Source organism: Thunnus maccoyii, chromosome 3, assembly GCF_910596095.1.
Source record: "Thunnus maccoyii chromosome 3, fThuMac1.1, whole genome shotgun sequence".
NCBI classification, from domain to species: domain Eukaryota; kingdom Metazoa; phylum Chordata; class Actinopteri; order Scombriformes; family Scombridae; genus Thunnus; species Thunnus maccoyii.
The window spans coordinates 14151323-14167443 of NC_056535.1; the positions used below are offsets into that span (position 1 = coordinate 14151323).

The 16121-nt window shown below is 41.3% G+C and overlaps 2 protein-coding genes across 5 annotated transcripts in view; one reads left to right on the plus strand and one right to left on the minus strand.

Annotated features, from left to right (window-relative positions):
- Nucleotides 1-1232: 1232 nt before the first annotated feature.
- fam72a (family with sequence similarity 72 member A) lies at nucleotides 1233-6449 on the minus strand. 2 transcript variants are annotated; one of them, XM_042405707.1, is made up of 5 exons: nucleotides 6203-6449; nucleotides 5721-5804; nucleotides 5405-5482; nucleotides 4596-4720; nucleotides 1233-4494 (listed from the first exon to the last, which is right to left on the minus strand). In XM_042405707.1, the coding sequence occupies exons 2-5, from the start codon at nucleotides 5783-5785 to the stop codon at nucleotides 4400-4402; spliced, it is 363 nt and encodes a 120-aa protein (XP_042261641.1). In that variant the 5' UTR covers nucleotides 5786-5804; nucleotides 6203-6449; the 3' UTR covers nucleotides 1233-4399. The 2 variants fall into 2 exon arrangements, with proteins under 2 accessions (XP_042261641.1, XP_042261640.1); XM_042405706.1 differs by having other exon boundaries at nucleotides 5721-6449.
- Nucleotides 6450-6519: 70 nt separating this feature from the next.
- The window catches only part of srgap2 (SLIT-ROBO Rho GTPase activating protein 2), a 53569-nt gene continuing 43967 nt past the window's right edge, over nucleotides 6520-16121 (plus strand). Inside the window, exons 1-2 of one of the 3 annotated variants that reach the window (XM_042405701.1) lie at nucleotides 6520-6640; nucleotides 8140-8313. In XM_042405701.1, coding sequence (XP_042261635.1) covers nucleotides 8247-8313 — 67 coding nt within the window. In that variant the 5' untranslated portion in view covers nucleotides 6520-6640; nucleotides 8140-8246. Of the gene's footprint in view, nucleotides 6641-7503; nucleotides 8314-16121 lie in introns of those variants that run through there. The other 2 variants (XM_042405704.1, XM_042405702.1) reach the window with 2 other exon arrangements.

Below are 16121 nucleotides of genomic sequence, written 5' to 3' on the forward strand. Positions count from 1 at the left end.
ACATGTGAAAACAGGGCAAGCCACAACTATTTGTTGCTGTTTCTTTTTCTTTCTTTTTGCCATCACTACCTAAATTGCCCTGTGCAAGTCCAAACAGCAGCAGCAAAAATGCTTTTCAAGAAGGTATGAAAAAAAACAAATGACCAAACTTCAGTCAGATCACTCCAAAAAAGGTTTAGTTTTCTTGCCACATGTGAAGTTTCGAAACTCCACGCTCAGTTCTGAAAAGAACACAGTGCACATAAGGACAAATTAGGTAAAATTAGATGATGCTCTAAAAACACACACAGATTGCAAGTATTTTAGGTTAAAGTCATTTTTTCTCCTTTTGCCATCATCAGAGCTGCACAGCCTTTTGAATGACACTGATGATAGAGCAACTCCCCCATTAGAGTACACACAGACACACACCCTAATACAACACAGGAACATGGGTACTGTCTGAGAGCCAAAACAGAGAACACAAAGTGATGCAGGCTTAAAACATCATTCACTGGAGGATTACCTAGTTTCTTAAGTGTTCATTCATTTCTTCTATATTATACTTTTTTTTTAATTTAATACTAGTGCTGCTTCTGTCTACTCGAAACATAGCACATATTGCATGTCTGTCCATCCTGCAGGAGGGATCTCTCCTTTTGCTCTTCCTGAAGTTTCTCCAAGTTTATGTGTTCATTTTTGTGTGTTTGTTTTGTATGTTATTCAGGCAGGAAAGCTCTCTTGAGACTAACTTGTGATTTGTGGGTTATGAATAAAAGTGACTTGAGAATTTGATACATTTCCTGTCATCTGTGCACTATGAATGAGAGAGAACTCAGAGTCATGTGTTAATGATGTTACACTTGGAAAGTAAAATATAGCTCTTAACAAAGTTAGCAAAGTTTACAGCATTTGGTAATGGCATTTTTCTTCTTACTCACATAACATGATCTTCTGTGTCATGCAGTGTGATGAGAAGTATTTAAAAACAAGATAAAAGCATACAAATATGATTTTCTGGAACTTTTCCCAAAATGCTCAGTAGTGTAGCTGGAGTAAGCAACAGAGGTGGAAGCAAATTGGGATACACACACACACACACACACACACACACACACACACACACACACACACACACACACACACACACACACACACACACACACACACACACACACACACACACACACATATATAAGTAAATACAATAAAAAAGGCTTCTCAGATATGACAACAGAAGTAGAAAATTAAGATATTTTGAAAAAAAAAAGTTTATTAATTTAACAAGCATACAAAACAACAAATCAGTTTTTCAAACTACCAATGCAGTTTCAGTGCAATTCCAAAATATACATTTTCAGCAGGGCATGTTAATCAAAGTCATTCACATCAGAAACAGCCATTTAATTTTTTATTTTTTTTTTGATTATCATCATTTAATAATTGTCCTAGCCAGAGGAAGCTCGCAAGTGATACCTTCATGAGGTAAAACTGTACACATCCAACCTTTCACATACAAAACAAAGCACTACATCACAAATGAAATATTAAATACATGAACAAAAACATAAGTACTATAGCACAATACAAACCGATGCATTTGTAAACAAAGTTTGTAAACAAAAAAAAAAAGGAAGTATGTGGTTATAGATATTTGGTTTGTGGATTTAATAAATATCTGACTGATATACTGTATCCTATCAGTTTACCACAAAGACAGTATTTGGTGTGCAAGTGTAGCAGGCTGTCAGTTATAACTTTAAGGTGAAGGACATGAAATTCTGGACAAAGTTTCCCCTCCTATGTGTATATTCCATAACTAAAGGCTACAGCATAGATGAGCATAGAGGCCAATTCATGTAAAAAAAAAAAAAAAAACAACAACAAAAAAACCCCAAACACTTCCTTTATCCTTTTCCTTCAATTAAGAAGCTACATTCTTGCGTTTTTCGATAATGTTTGCCGACAATACAGGCAAAACTCATTCACTCACAGAAGGACAGTTGACTTTAAGACTGGATCATAGTATTAGCAGGGCACAGCAGTGAAATAACAAGAGCTCAAAGGATGGCACTGCCATAAAAGGACCGATGTGAGTGAAGTCCCTTGAGACTAGAGGATGAAGCTTGTGTCTGGCACAAAGGGCTGAGCAGAAGGCCTGGTCAGTTGGTGATGATGACCAACTAACATACAGCATCTACCTGGAGTCCACAGCTTGACAAAGGTTCATTGTAAGCAATCACATCATGAGTAAGGCCGATAGAATACTGAGGGTTGAGAGTTTTGCGGTCAGCTGCACTGATTTAAGCTCAACTTCAGAACAAATAACTTAAAAATGTGAAATGCCATTCCGTAAACTGGCTCGAAATGACATAACTTATCTCTTTTGAGGAGTAGCATCTATAAATTCAATAAATATTGATATGTTCCATGATTCTTTGGAGTTGACTTTTTTTTCCCCTCTCTTCAGGTGCTACAATTATGCTGCTATATACAAAACTGAACAGTTGTGTAACAAAACAGAGCACGGACACCCACGGAAATCCACTTAGAACTCCTGTTTTTCTAATTTTGCTTAAAGATCCGCATGGAAGAATGTCGCAAAAGTGCACCTTTGTAAATGTCCATTCTAGCTTTCCAATATCATCAATCTGAGAACTCATCACTTCACCTATGAGTTAAAAAAAAAAAAAAAAAATCATCTTTAAATTCAGCTGCTCCAGGCCTTTACGGAGGCACACCCTATGCATAAGTTAGTATGTTAGTATCAGATACTGCTACAGTCAGATTCATCTGGGTGTTAAACACATACTGCTGCTGTCAGGTGTGTAACAAACACTATTAGCATATCAAAACATATCACTGATAGAGCGTCAGATCGTATAAGGTAATCTATATCAAATACGCCCTTAAAAGCAAGGAACTTATAGATATCATTTAATAATTGTGCTATTTCTCCAATATATGGGATTCAAAAAAAGCCCTCAAACTTTCAGTCAGCACCCAGCCACACGGAGAGAATACAAGCTTTTAACAAACATGACTGTTAATGTGAGTTTTTTTTTTGCTTATTACAGCGTCTTCAATGAACAGATTATAACTGCCATTAAAAAGAAGGTAGGCGAATTGTGGTTGCCTTGTAATAAAACTGGACTTAACAGAAACAGCGTGAAAAAGCACAGCATTCACTGGTTAAGTTCCATCGACTTATCGACTTATCAAACCACAGTCTCAGCTTTTCATAAGGCTGATCAAAACCATGAGCTCAGTGGAGACTCTGTGATGAAAGGTAGAATTGCACAAGATGAAGGAGTCTGTTATTTTCAGTCTACTTCAGCCACGTTTTATATAGTCCACGCAAAATACACAAATAAGAGAGAAAAGAATATGTGTGGCAACGTGTGCGTCTGTGCTTTTAACAGTGAAGAGTGGTGAGGAAGGCATGGTCACTGGTTAAAGAGTAATTCAACACTGAATTATGTAGGGACAAAAACAACCGCTATGCTGTCGTCTGCGAGTTAGGAGCGTGTTGCGTTTCTGGCCAGACCGCAATCAGTGATGTCATAGCAGGTGTTTTCCATCAGCTGTTAGAAGCAAAACACCTGCTGTAACATCACTGATTAGGGTGTGGCCAGAAGTGCATATTATTTTAATATAGAGCAGTACAGCGGCACTTTTCTGTCCTATGACCCTGTTTACACTTGGTTTTAAAATGTGTCTTGGGCGATTGGATCACAAGTGGACAGCACTAAGTACAAGTGGAAACGACCACCAAGACGCATTGTGATCCGCTCACTCAAACCATTTGCCGAGGTGGTCTGGGACGCATTTTACCACATATCTTTTGTAGTGTAAACGTTAATGCATCCTGATGCGTCCTGACAAGGACGTAACAGGAAAATATGTCATCAATGCAGGACGTGGTGGGTGTTTTGGTGACAGCGTGCAAACGCCAAATGACTTTGTCTTGTTGATCTCAACATTTGGAATAGTCCATACATGTATATTAGTTCTTGAAACATTTTTCTTTTTTTCCATTTTTCTTAGCTAGCCCGTGCGAAACAAATCTGGCGCTTGTGTGGTGACAGACTGATGTAATAACTGTTTGTGGGGCCCTTTGACCTTCTAGCAGAAATGACGCAGGCAGTAACAAAATCTAAACACAAGTGGTTAGCTGGACACTTTGGAGACATATGTAAGACACAGGTGTGAACGGCGATTTGTCTCGGCTGTCCACTTGTGTTCGGATCACTGAAACGCATTTTAATACCAAGTGTAAACAGCCGATATGTCATTCACTGTTAAATGACCCTTTAAGGCCTCTCTTTTCTCTCCTGTCTCAGCATGGTTTGTACACTCGTTTAGTTCCACCTCTCCAAACGTTGGTGCTCCAGGTCTCTCAAGTTGTCCATTTCCCTCTCTACCTAATGCACTCCTCCTCTGATGGGCTTTCTGATTCCTCATTCTCACTGTCATCCAGCTCAGGAAGATCTCCCCACAGGAGCAGATTCAGACCTGCAGACACCAGGCTTATTAATCACATTTGACAAAGTAAAACTGCAAAGAATTCCAACTGATTTTTGAATTTGAGTTTGATCAAGAGGAGCTTTACGGACCTGTCGCATCCAGTCTGTTAAGAGTAGACACGGCATCACTATTGAACATCCAGAAATGGCCGTTGTTACAGGAAAGCAGGCAGGGTTTACAGGGGGCCACAACATGATAGCCCACAACATTACCACTGGGAGAGAGAATAAAGAAGAAACGTGTGTCAGCACTTTACTGTGGGCACTTCTGAAAAGTGCTAACTCCACTAGTGGGTGTCTATTATCTAACAGATGTTTGTTTTCGAGCTGTGTACAACAACAAAGGCCCGGGAATACAAAAGGGACTCCATAAAGCCTAACTCACACCAAGCTCTGCTTTAGGCTCAAATGTAAAATAAATGCCAAATGACAGAATTGAATTTGAACAACAAATGTAATGAGACAGTCATTCTGTCAAAGTGAAAGTTAACTAGTAACTATTTTGATAATAAATTTATTGTTTAAGACATTGTTTAAGTAAAAATATCAAACATTGTCTGATTCCAGCCTCTCAAATGCAATCATTTGCAGCTTTTCTCAATTTTATGTAATTGGAGATGGAATATTATGAATTTTAAAACTGTTGGTTGACAAAACAAGGCATATGAAGATTGGGGGGGAGGGGCATTTTCACTATTTTCTGATGTTTCATAGACCAACTTAACAATCAAGAAAATAAGAACCAGACTAGCAGACAATTTAAAACGTTGTTAAATGGAAAACAGCTACATGTGCAACACCTACTTGTTATGCTGTGCTAACTGGGAAGGTTGTGCTTTTCACATCAGCAGATGTTCTTCCTAAAGCAAACGCTGCAGGGTACAGAAGAGCTTACATACCACTTGAGACATGCGATGTCTCTCAGTTTGCATTTGCAGCTTTCAGTCGAGTAGCAGCTGGCCACAAAGTCAACAGTTCTTGGGTGGGAGGGTGCGTGCAACGAGAAACAAACACGGCCGTGAAAGGTTAAAACCCATACTCATTTCATATTTTCATGCAACAAACCCTGTTAATCATAGTCTGGGTTCAAATATTGTGTCACTCTTTGCACCAAATAAACAGTTAGATGTCAGTTATCAACAGTACATCTTGCCCTGGCAACAACAACAGACATAAACAAAGGCCAGCAGCATTGCTATCTAGATCAGCTCTTACCTGTTGGGTGGTATATCAGTGGAGAACAGCTCAACCTCGGTGTCTGCAAGAAGCACTGCTTTCATGCCTCTCGTGCAGAGCAAACTGTCACAAAATATGCAATTCACCTGGGTCACACACTTGTTTTTGAAATTGGCGTTTGATGTAGACATGGTTGTGCTGCTAAAATGGAGGAAGTCTCGCTCTTTCTGCCCGCAGACAGCAAATATGCGGCAGGAAAAAACAGAATCCGACACGAATGCTGATCACTATCCGTCCAAGTCGGGACAATAATGATCGATTTAACTTCGCAAGCGTTAACGCTAGCTCTGCCGTCCTTGTGCAAACATTAGCCCTTTCCTATCGAGAAAACGGAAGGCAGCTAACGTTAGCTTCTTGAACAAACGCACGGAAATATATAATATCTATTTTCACGGACCGATTTCTATGTTAAAAAAGATGGTCAGTTGGGTTAATGGTAAATACACTTTATCGACGAATACCTAGCCTGATTTACACGACCGGCTCAGCATCCATTCAGGTGTAGTTAACAGCTAACTCAATAGCTGTCAGCTTTGTTTACAACTTCCTGATATTTAAAGGCACTTCCTGAAACTATCTTTAAAAGACCCCAGACCTGACACTGATTGGATACACACTCCACAGTGGCCGACACCATTGGACACCTTCGTCACGAAAGTTTGGAATTTAATTGGTTGTAAATTTGAGTTGAAAACCCCACGTTCGAAGGTCCTGGAAGCCTATTGGTGCAAATGCACGTCATTCAAATTCCGTTCGACCAATCGTGATGTGGGAAGTTTAGCTCCGTCCTGTAAAATTAGGCGGGGCTGTGTGCGGTGTCGTCGATGAAAAAAAAGTTGCTGCTTTGACGTACAAGAAGAAAGTTTAAATGAGGTGTTATCGTCGAAATGAAAGACAAGGTTAATGCATTTCCATTGTTGTAAATAATGTTATCAGTGAGTATAGACAGCTAGAGTTATGGTATTGTTAGTTAGCAAAAAAGCTAAGGTTAGTCAGTTTTGGACTAACAGTTACATTTCTATCCAGCTACAGCTGATGATAATTTGCTGTTTTTGTTTAGTAAATACTAAATGCATGCATGAGAACATAAGACACATTGTTACCTGTCAATAACGTTACACTCTTGAAAAGTAACTTTGAGTGTTGAATTAGCTAACCCACTCTGGAATATACAATCCTCACATTGCAGTTGGCCTATCATCCAGAGTTATTAAACCTGCTGTTGTCCAATATGAATATAACTAGGCTATATAATCACCTGTTACACGACATACATATCTATGGGACATGTTATGGTCTTTTTTGCAGAAATTGTGTTTTTTTTAAAATCTTTTTTTAAACAGCTTTATTGAAACAAGTAGAGTGTACAACAAGTTTACAGCACCTCGTGTATACAATTTGAGTCTACAATCACAAATACGCCAGGGAGACTAAACGTTGTAATAAACAACAACAACAACAACAACAAAAAAAAAACAAGAGTTAAACAGATATCTTGGAAAACTTACAGTGGTTATACGTTTTAACAGCTTTTTTTGTTTGTACATTGAGATATTGAATTGTGTTGTTTGATATGGACAGTCAGCTCTGGAAAGTTTGTCGTCTTGCTTAAGAATTTGGATTTGTGAATATAAAATTTGGTCATAATAGTAAGCAAATGAATCAAATAGAACAGAGAGATTCCTGTCATATGACTCCGAAAATACATTTTTTCAAAGTAATAAAAAAGTGAGGGTAGATATGATCAGCAATAAATCGTCACAGTTTACTCTACAGTTGTTTTGTATGCGGGCAAGACCAAAATAAATGCGCCAGCGTTTCTTTGAGCTTCCCCACAAAAAGGTACAACTTCCATCAATGTCTTTCTTGAGTTTCTGCAAATAATAGCAATTGTGGTTTATGTACCCACATGAACACTATGTGTGTGTGTGTTTGCATACATGCCTGTCCTGCGCACTGGGGCTGACCAGCAGCCAGCCCCTCCATCTCCACTCGGTTCCTCCTCTCTCTCGCTTCAGGGGGGGGGGAGAGGAGAGCAGTTTAGTTTAGACAGGCGGACGGGCAGCTGCTACACAGAGACCCGCTCCTGGGGCAAAAAAAACCCTAAGAAACTTTTAAAAGTGCCCGACAAGTTATCACTGTTTTTTGTAAGGGGGGGATGAATCTCTTTTCACTTGAAGTTGTTTGCACCATAACCGGTTTTGAGGAGGCGGTGAGGCGCGGCGGCGGATGGGAACATAGAGCAGCAGCAGAAGCAGCAGCAGCAGCAGCAGCAGCGCCAAACTCACAATGCGCCCCGAGTGAACAGAGACAGGGAGACAATACAGACCCGCGGGCACACTGAGGAGCTGCAATCTCTCATCTGGGCTCTCTTTTTTCCTTTCAAAATCTCTTCCAGCGTGGCATCCTTCTCCCCTCCCTCCTCCTCTACTGCTGATTTATTGATTGATTGAGACAAAATTGACTTCGCGACGAGGGCAAGTGGTTTGATCTCCGAACTCAGCCATGACGTCTCCGGCGAAATTCCGAAAGGACAAGGAGATAGTGGCCGAATATGAAACTCAAGTTAAAGGTAAAACTTTTTTTGTAAAGCTCCTCACGTGTTAAAAGATAAGACGAGCTACATCGATGTATTCAGAGATCCGTGCTTTGTTACTATATAATGTGTTTTCCTTCACTGGCTGATTGCATGGTTTTCTCTTTCCTCGCCTCTCCTATCCTATCAGGGTCGCTCTCCCTTGTATTTCACCATTTATGAAGTTTAATTATCATAATGCGGCAGTGGCAGATCAATAATAGATTGCTAAAAGCAATCATGAATAGATCATCATGATCAGCGTGTCTTCAAGCGTGTGGTCTCTCGGCTTTAATGCAGCACACAGATGGCAAACAAAGACAGGAAAAAAACGCCCAGAAATCAGTGTTTTTGTCCAGATGTGTGTTCTATATGGTTTTAGAAGAAAAGCTTATGTTAAAGTGGAGTGTGTGTTGGTGGGGTAGACTACCCAGAGGGCTGGGGTTTCGACATGGAACAAGGCAGGGCGTTTTCTCTCCCTCTCTGTCTGTCTCCTGCATGTCTGTGCTGCTGGTGTGCGCTGCCGTCCGCTCATGCTGCAAATGTGTGTTCCTGTGTGTGTGTGTGTGTGTGTGTGTGTGTGTGTGTGTGGTTTCAATGCAGATTGCAATTAAATGATCAATTTGTGCTAAAGGCTTTCCCATTGATCACAGTTTATTGGTGTCGCCCCTACCGATGATCAAGGACATGAGAGAGCAGTAGGGGTGGGAGAGCAGATTGTAGTGGTTAGAGAGGGGTGTTCAGTTGTTAACTGTTTATTGGCTGATTGGTGTGTTTGCGGATCAGGCAGGCACACCGTATTCAGCTTGGCACTGTCAGTCAGAGTGACAGTGAGTGCTTATCAGATCTATTGGTACTGTGGTGGGTAGGGTTTGGGAGGGTTGTGAAAAGCACAGAGGTGGCAGGAAGGGGAAAGACAGGACAGGATATTGCCCTCCTCATGAACAGCCTGTTTCCACTGTTGCTGCGATGCCAGATCACCAGATAAAATGGGCCATTACCTTCCTCATCCTCACCCGCTTCTCATGTCTGTTTAAGAACAGGACGCTCATCTTCTTCCCATCCTTGTCTCCAAAACTGCCACCCTTGTGGCCTTCCTGTCCACCCGTGGAGACGCTGCCTCATGCTGCGATTTTGTTAGAGAAAGGAGTTGTGGAGAGCGTTATCATAAATATCTATGTTGTCAAACTGGAAGTTCTGGTGTGAATATACAGATAGGTGACAAATTAAAGATAAAACCAACATGAAGTGCCAGAGGAAGGTGTTGGGCCCCTACAAGCCTCCAGAAAGGTTGTAATGTCCCGTGGCAAGTATCTGCTTTCTACTGGAAGGATGAACACCGTTTTTCCAAAAGATATTGCCTCATTTTGTGTCATGATGATGATGGTGGAGAGCGCTGACCAACTTGTCATTCCAAAATCTCCCATAGGTGTTCATTTGGGTTGGGATTTGATGACTGTGTAGACCACAGCATATGATTCACGTCACTTTCATGCCCATAAAACCATTCAGTGCCCCCCTCCACCTCCCCCACCGTGCCCTGTGTGGAAGGAGGCGTCTGCATTCATTATGTGTCTCCTATCCAGGTTTTATTTTAATTTGTCACTCATCTGCATAGTGCACTTAAGAGTTTGGGCAGGGGGTTGATGTGGTCTCATATCCTAACAGGTAGTCCATGTTGGTTTGGCTCTGCTCACTGTTTACCACTTCTTTTTTAACTGCTTCCTCTTGTTTACCTGCTTATCTGCAAACTCCTTTGGCTGTCACCACAGTGACATTAGCGCTGTTGTTTCAATGTCCCGGTGGGCCGCTGTTTACTGCTGTTTATGCTTGGCAGCCTGTGTAAAGGCTTTCTGTCCATGCTGCATTGTGAGGGCTGTCTGCCGTGTTTGTCAGACTGTGGACTTAATGTTTGTCCATCGACCCTTGGCATTGATTCCTCCTGTCAGTTACTTCAGTGCTCCCTGGTGAACAGCTGTGTTGTGCTATCACTCCTTTTCTTGCTCTGTCTGTCCACGGTTTTTCCTCATTCCCCTATCTGGAATGGAACAGATGAAAGGGTAAACCTGTGCATCCACATAACTGTTTGAGGTGTGTGTGTTTTTTCCATCTGTGTGGAGGCGTCTCCAGATGTTGAGTTTCTACTGTGACATTCCCAGCAGTCTTGCCTGCCCTGAGAGACACAGACAGTCTGTCATTACCCTGCACACTGCTGTTAGAGATTCTCTAATAGAGGGTATAAAGCAGAAATACATGAGGCAGCTATACGTGTCACGTCTCTGTCTCCCTATATTTCCTAACACGTGTTTGTCTTGTTTCCCCAAATCTTGAATAGGTCTGCTCTGCTCTAATCAGGCAGCAGGAATAGTCTTTACATGCTGCAGCCATACACTGCAGCAACACAGGGAAAAATAAATGCAAATCTTCTCATGGCTCACATTCATAAAGCTCTGCAGCATGAGGGGACGACACATGACGCACACATTCAGACAGACTGTGAATAAAACAGTCTGTCTGAAACACAAAGGTTGGTCATATTGGGGTTTAAGCATTTGTCCTGATGATTTTTAAGACTCATAGCCACATTAATGTCTGTAATTTGGTGTTTTGTTTGGCTGTGCTGTGAATGATGATGATGATGCTGTGCCATTGTTCCAATGAACAATGGCACAGCATCATCATCATTCTCTGTTATCACCATTAAATTCTGCTGTAGCAATACTGTACCACTTTCACAATAGTGTTGGATTTGTATTCTTGTTCTACACACATTTAGGTATTCAGAACAGATTCCTGAGATATTTTGGCCTTGTTGTTTCATGTTTTTAAACTTTGAAACTACACTGCAATTTAAGGTATTTCTCATGATGCATCTGTGTTGTTTTGTCTACCTTCTGTACCTTTCTTGTAGTAAAAAAAAAACTGCAAAGTTAATGTTAAACAATTCCACTAAGTAGGTGCAGGGATGTTATTGGACACTGTCTTCTTACCTGTTGACATGGGAACTAAAGAATATTGCTTTTCTAAATACACACACCTACAGAAACACACATACATGCACACTAACGCTTGAATACCACCATCTTTTTCTCAGTCTGCGTTATTTCTCACAGGCAGAGTGCTGATACTCTAATATGGGATTCTGGCTGATGCAAGGAATGTTCCTACTGCGCAGTAAAAGGGTGTGTGTGAGAGAGTGTGCGTGTGTGTATCAGTGTATGTGTGTATGAACGAGACAGTGACACAGAGTGACTGAAAAATGAAAGCATGAATGCCAAAGAGAGGAACAAAGAAAGAAAGCAAAAGAGAGCCAGAAAGAAAAGAGAGAGAGATACTAAAAAGCCTGAAAGAGAAAGTGTGTAAGTGTGTGTGTGTGTGTGTGTGTGTGTGTGTGTGGGGCACAATATAAAAAGCGTAGGAATGTTCGAACACAGATGTAAATGGTTATACACGGCGCTGAAGTGGAGTTAAGGAATGAGCTTATCACCTAACATTCGTAGTTCACAGAGCACTTATTTGGAATTGAATCCAGAAAGCTACTTTGCTTTTAGAAAGACTGTGAGCTTTGTCACAATTACAGTCTCCATACAGCGTGTGCAGCCTTTTATTCAGTCAATGCACATCGAGCAGCTATCAACATCCCTCGTTTACCAATCAGCAAGCTCGCCATACTCTTTAAATTGAAGTCTTTAATTCAGGCAATGGGAAACATTTTAGTGGAAAACTCGGCAGTGCTGAGTCTTAAAAAACATCTGACACATGTTTCATTTTTCAAGTTCATTTTGGCTCAGTGCTTCAGCATCTGTCAGTGTTTTAACCATCTGGGAACATTAATAAATGGCTGCCTTTGCAAAAAAACTACCACTGTAGCCACTGATAAAACGTATTGATTATGGTGTTTTTGTGGTCTGTCAGAGAAATATATAGTGAGATACTGTATGTATGACCATCCACTCTGATGGTGTGCTGAATAACTTGTATTGATTTTTATGCTCAGCACACACAGACATACAAGCACAAAGAGGCGTCCACAAGCAGTATTTCCAAACGGATGTTTGGAGACTATTATAATTTTCCAGACTGGCTAATAAACTCATTCAGCTCTGCCGATATGATGTTGATCGGTCTCCCTGAGGAGGGATGTGTGCCTGTGGCAATAAAAATAAAACTGTCTGCCTACGTGTACGTTACTAAGCTGCACATTTACAAGGCAGCCAGAGAAACATGATTTAGGATAAATGCCTGCTTTCACTAGCACACAATAGAAAAGGTGGTGACACAGCAGTAGGTTTGTCCGCAAGCAGGCTTATGGGTCTGTGCGTGCGTATATGTGAGGCTATCAACCTGAGCTGAATGTTTCTGTTTGTGAGTGTGTTGTGTTTGTTTGATTGATTGACATTTGATCAGGAGGAGCAGGGACACTGCAGAAGGGTCCTCAGACATGAGTGGCAGGGAGGCTCTGTTTTTCATTTATTAACAGCTTTTAACAGTTAAATCAACTACTACATGGATAGCAGGAGGCTGTAAGAATAGAGAAATGATCAAACCGAGGGAAGATGGATACAGCATGATTGTTATTGCAACACGGACCCCTCTTTCTGTGGTTGACTTCACAGCAGAAAACATCGGCCGTGTGGTTGGAAGGATGTGGGAAGACATCTTTAAGCTAATCAATCAAAGGTACTTTTAGGACTTTGCGCATGTGTGATCTTTTTAACAACTCCTTGTCAATTAGAGCTGGACTGTATTGACTGAGTCCAGTGGTGCAATTACCAACCACAAGTCAATCCCACAACTCTGAACGACATCATTTACTCACTACGCACTGTACAAGTGGGTGGAGGTCTGTCAGCGTGTGGAGCGGAGAGGAGAGGAGGGGGGGGGGGGGGCAGATCAGTGTCAGTATGTGTTTATATTGTGAGCTGAATTAAAATTGCTGACGGAGCTTAAAATAATCAGTCAGGAAGGATGTTAGTGTGAAACTGAGGTTCAGGAGTCAGGCTCAAACACACACAGATTGTACAGGGAGTGTGTGATGCTTCCTGTTTAGGCCCACGGCTTTGTGTCTGGGCAAAGGAATCAACTGCCTTTCACACACACACACAACACACATTGCGACTGTGTTCAGGGTGTTAGGATTTTCAGCTCTGCAGTCAATACACTTGCCTATTAGATTAGAGAGGATCTGTGAGATAAAGTTAGAGATTTTGAAGAAGTGGATATCCTCTGTTCCCTTATAAAATCACAATAAAACAATGTGCTCTATACCAGGTGTCCCACCGTCTTTTCGGTTTGTGTGTGTACACAGTGGCGTTTGCCATGTGCTGTGTCAGCAACTGACACGATGTGGCTGAAAACACTCATTGATTTTCTGTTCCCTTCTACCTATCCACTTCCTCATTCTTCAGTATTCGATATGATAATTCACTCCAAAGCTGCTGTGGCACCTGAGAGGAAAAAAACAAAACACAGTGCTAAATTTACTAAAGCCGTAAGTGCTGAGTTGGCCTCCTTCAGTGTGGGTGCACACATACACAGAGCTCTGCTTACAAGTCTGAGTGTATTATTGCGATTTGGATTTAGACGTCTAATCCACCCGTGCCTACTCTCCCACAGTCTGTATACAGTCAATAGATGAGAGCTAAAAAAGAAGGATGTCTGCTATGATAAGTGTAGCTTCTACCAGCATAATATGCAGATGAGCTGGTACAGTCATACATCAACACCCACCTGGCATATCAGATGCTACACACAATTGCTTGATTAATGTCAGTGACAGAGAGATGAAGGAATAGATTGAGAGGGGTGGAGAGTGAATGATGAAGAGAAATAAACATGTGAGAAGAAAAACGCAGCCGGTGGAGCCAAGTGGGTAAGGTCAGAGTTCAGCTGCACGATGACTGCTGCTCATTGGTGCCAGATGTTCCAGATGCTCTGATTGGGCAACATATGTTCTGTCTGCCCTGGTTGGCTAATCCTGACACTCTGGCTGCCACCCCTTTTATGAGGCCTTCAGCACAGAGACATGTTGAGATTGGCTGAAATCTCCCCTCCCTCCTTTCAGGTGTTCCTCCTTTGATGTAGAAGTGTGTATGTATATGTGTGTGTGTGTGTGTGTGTGTGCACCCACATGAACTTGATTTGTATGCCCAGTCAAAGGATTGCCTCTTGTGCTGACATTTTGAAATACAATGAAGCTGATGTCAAATTTATTCATGCAAAATACACACACACACACACACCACATATACACACACAAAACACAAACCTCTTCAGCCTGGAAGACTTTGTAGTTACCTTCTGTGGGTTTTTTGCATAATGTCAACTGTAAAATTCCACTCAGACAGTTGGTTTCTGTGGGATGGTGAAGTTGAGTAGTGTTGTGGTGGAGAGGAGGTTATTGCTCTCTTGCCTGTGTGTGTGTGTGTGTTGGAGTAGGAGTGGGTGATATGCATAAAAATTATTACAGTACATGTGATTTTATGTCCCCAATAAAAGTATATCTCGTGCTCTTGTAAACTTTCTAGAAATTCACTTGTGAAGCATTGTACAGATAAAATAACCACATGGGATGAGTGATTTAAACACCTCACCAATTAAGTTATTTAATTACCTTGATACAAAAATCCTGTTAATTCAGTATTTTTTAGTCTCTTAAACTGTCCTACAGGTGGGTCAGTCATTACAAATGCATGAGGTCGAGCCAAACATTGTTCAAACCCACAAAACGTTTTTCATTTCTAGTGGAGATGATTCCCAAAGTTTCCAAAGATACCATATCTGTCGAGCTTAATTTTAAGGAAATGTGTCTAAAATGATGAACAAGACATCTAGAATATTTCCATTTGATGGAACGATTCAACCATAAAAAACAAGGAGGATGAGGTATGACTATTTCACTCAGTTTAAAAATCATTTTGCTTCAATTCAGTGATGGAACAAGCTGACACACAATATATCATGCAGTCAGACAGAGTGGAATAAGATGAATTTTCCAACATTAAAACTACCTGGGGGAAATAAAAGGGGGAAACTGGATATTAGGTATTGAAGCAGTTTTTCTCATTGATTCGCTGCAATGGCCTGATACAACCAGATACATTTAAGGGATAGCTAGCTGGGAATAAAGTACACAGCAAAATCTGATGGTGGACACATTTTTGTCATCTCACATTATCCAACTTAAAGGACCAGTGTGTAGGATTTAGAGGCAGCTAGCGGTGAGGTTGCAGATTGCAACCAACTGAATACCCCTCGCCTCCCCCTCCCCTTCCAAGCGTGTAGGAGAACCTACGGTGGCTGTGAAATTTGTGAAAAACGCAAAAGGCCCTCTCTAGAGCCAGCATTTGGTTTGTCCATTCTGAGCTACTGTAGAAACATGGCAGTGCAACATGGCGGGCTCTGTGGAAGAGGACCTGCTCCCTATGTAGATATAAAGGGTTCATTCTAAGGTAATGAAAACACAGCGATTCATATTTTCAGGTGATTATACAATAATTAAAACATACTAATGAATATTATATTCCATTTCTGCCTGTTCCTCTAGATGCCACTAAATTCGACACACTGCACCTTTAAAGTGTGTGTGACCTGAGCCCATAGTTAATAAAGAGGTCTTGACCTCTGTCAGGGTGCCTCATTCAAATTTCACTTTCTTTATCTGACACACACACACACACACACACACACACACACACACACACACACACACACACACACACACACACACACACACACACACACAGCAACAGCAGAGCAACCGGTGAGAGTGTGTAAGAATGTAAAAAGCAGAACCGTGCTTTGGC

Coding starts and splice junctions, on each gene's coding strand:
- fam72a (XM_042405706.1), bottom strand. CDS start 5,872: ATGTCTACATCAAACGCCAATTTCAAAAACAAGTGTGTGACCCAGGTG. Junction 4,721..5,404: donor GACATCGCATGTCTCAAGTG/GTATGTAAGCTC, acceptor TCTCTCTCCCAG/TGGTAATGTTGTGGGCTATC. Junction 4,495..4,595: donor TAACAGACTGGATGCGACAG/GTCCGTAAAGCT, acceptor TGGTGTCTGCAG/GTCTGAATCTGCTCCTGTGG.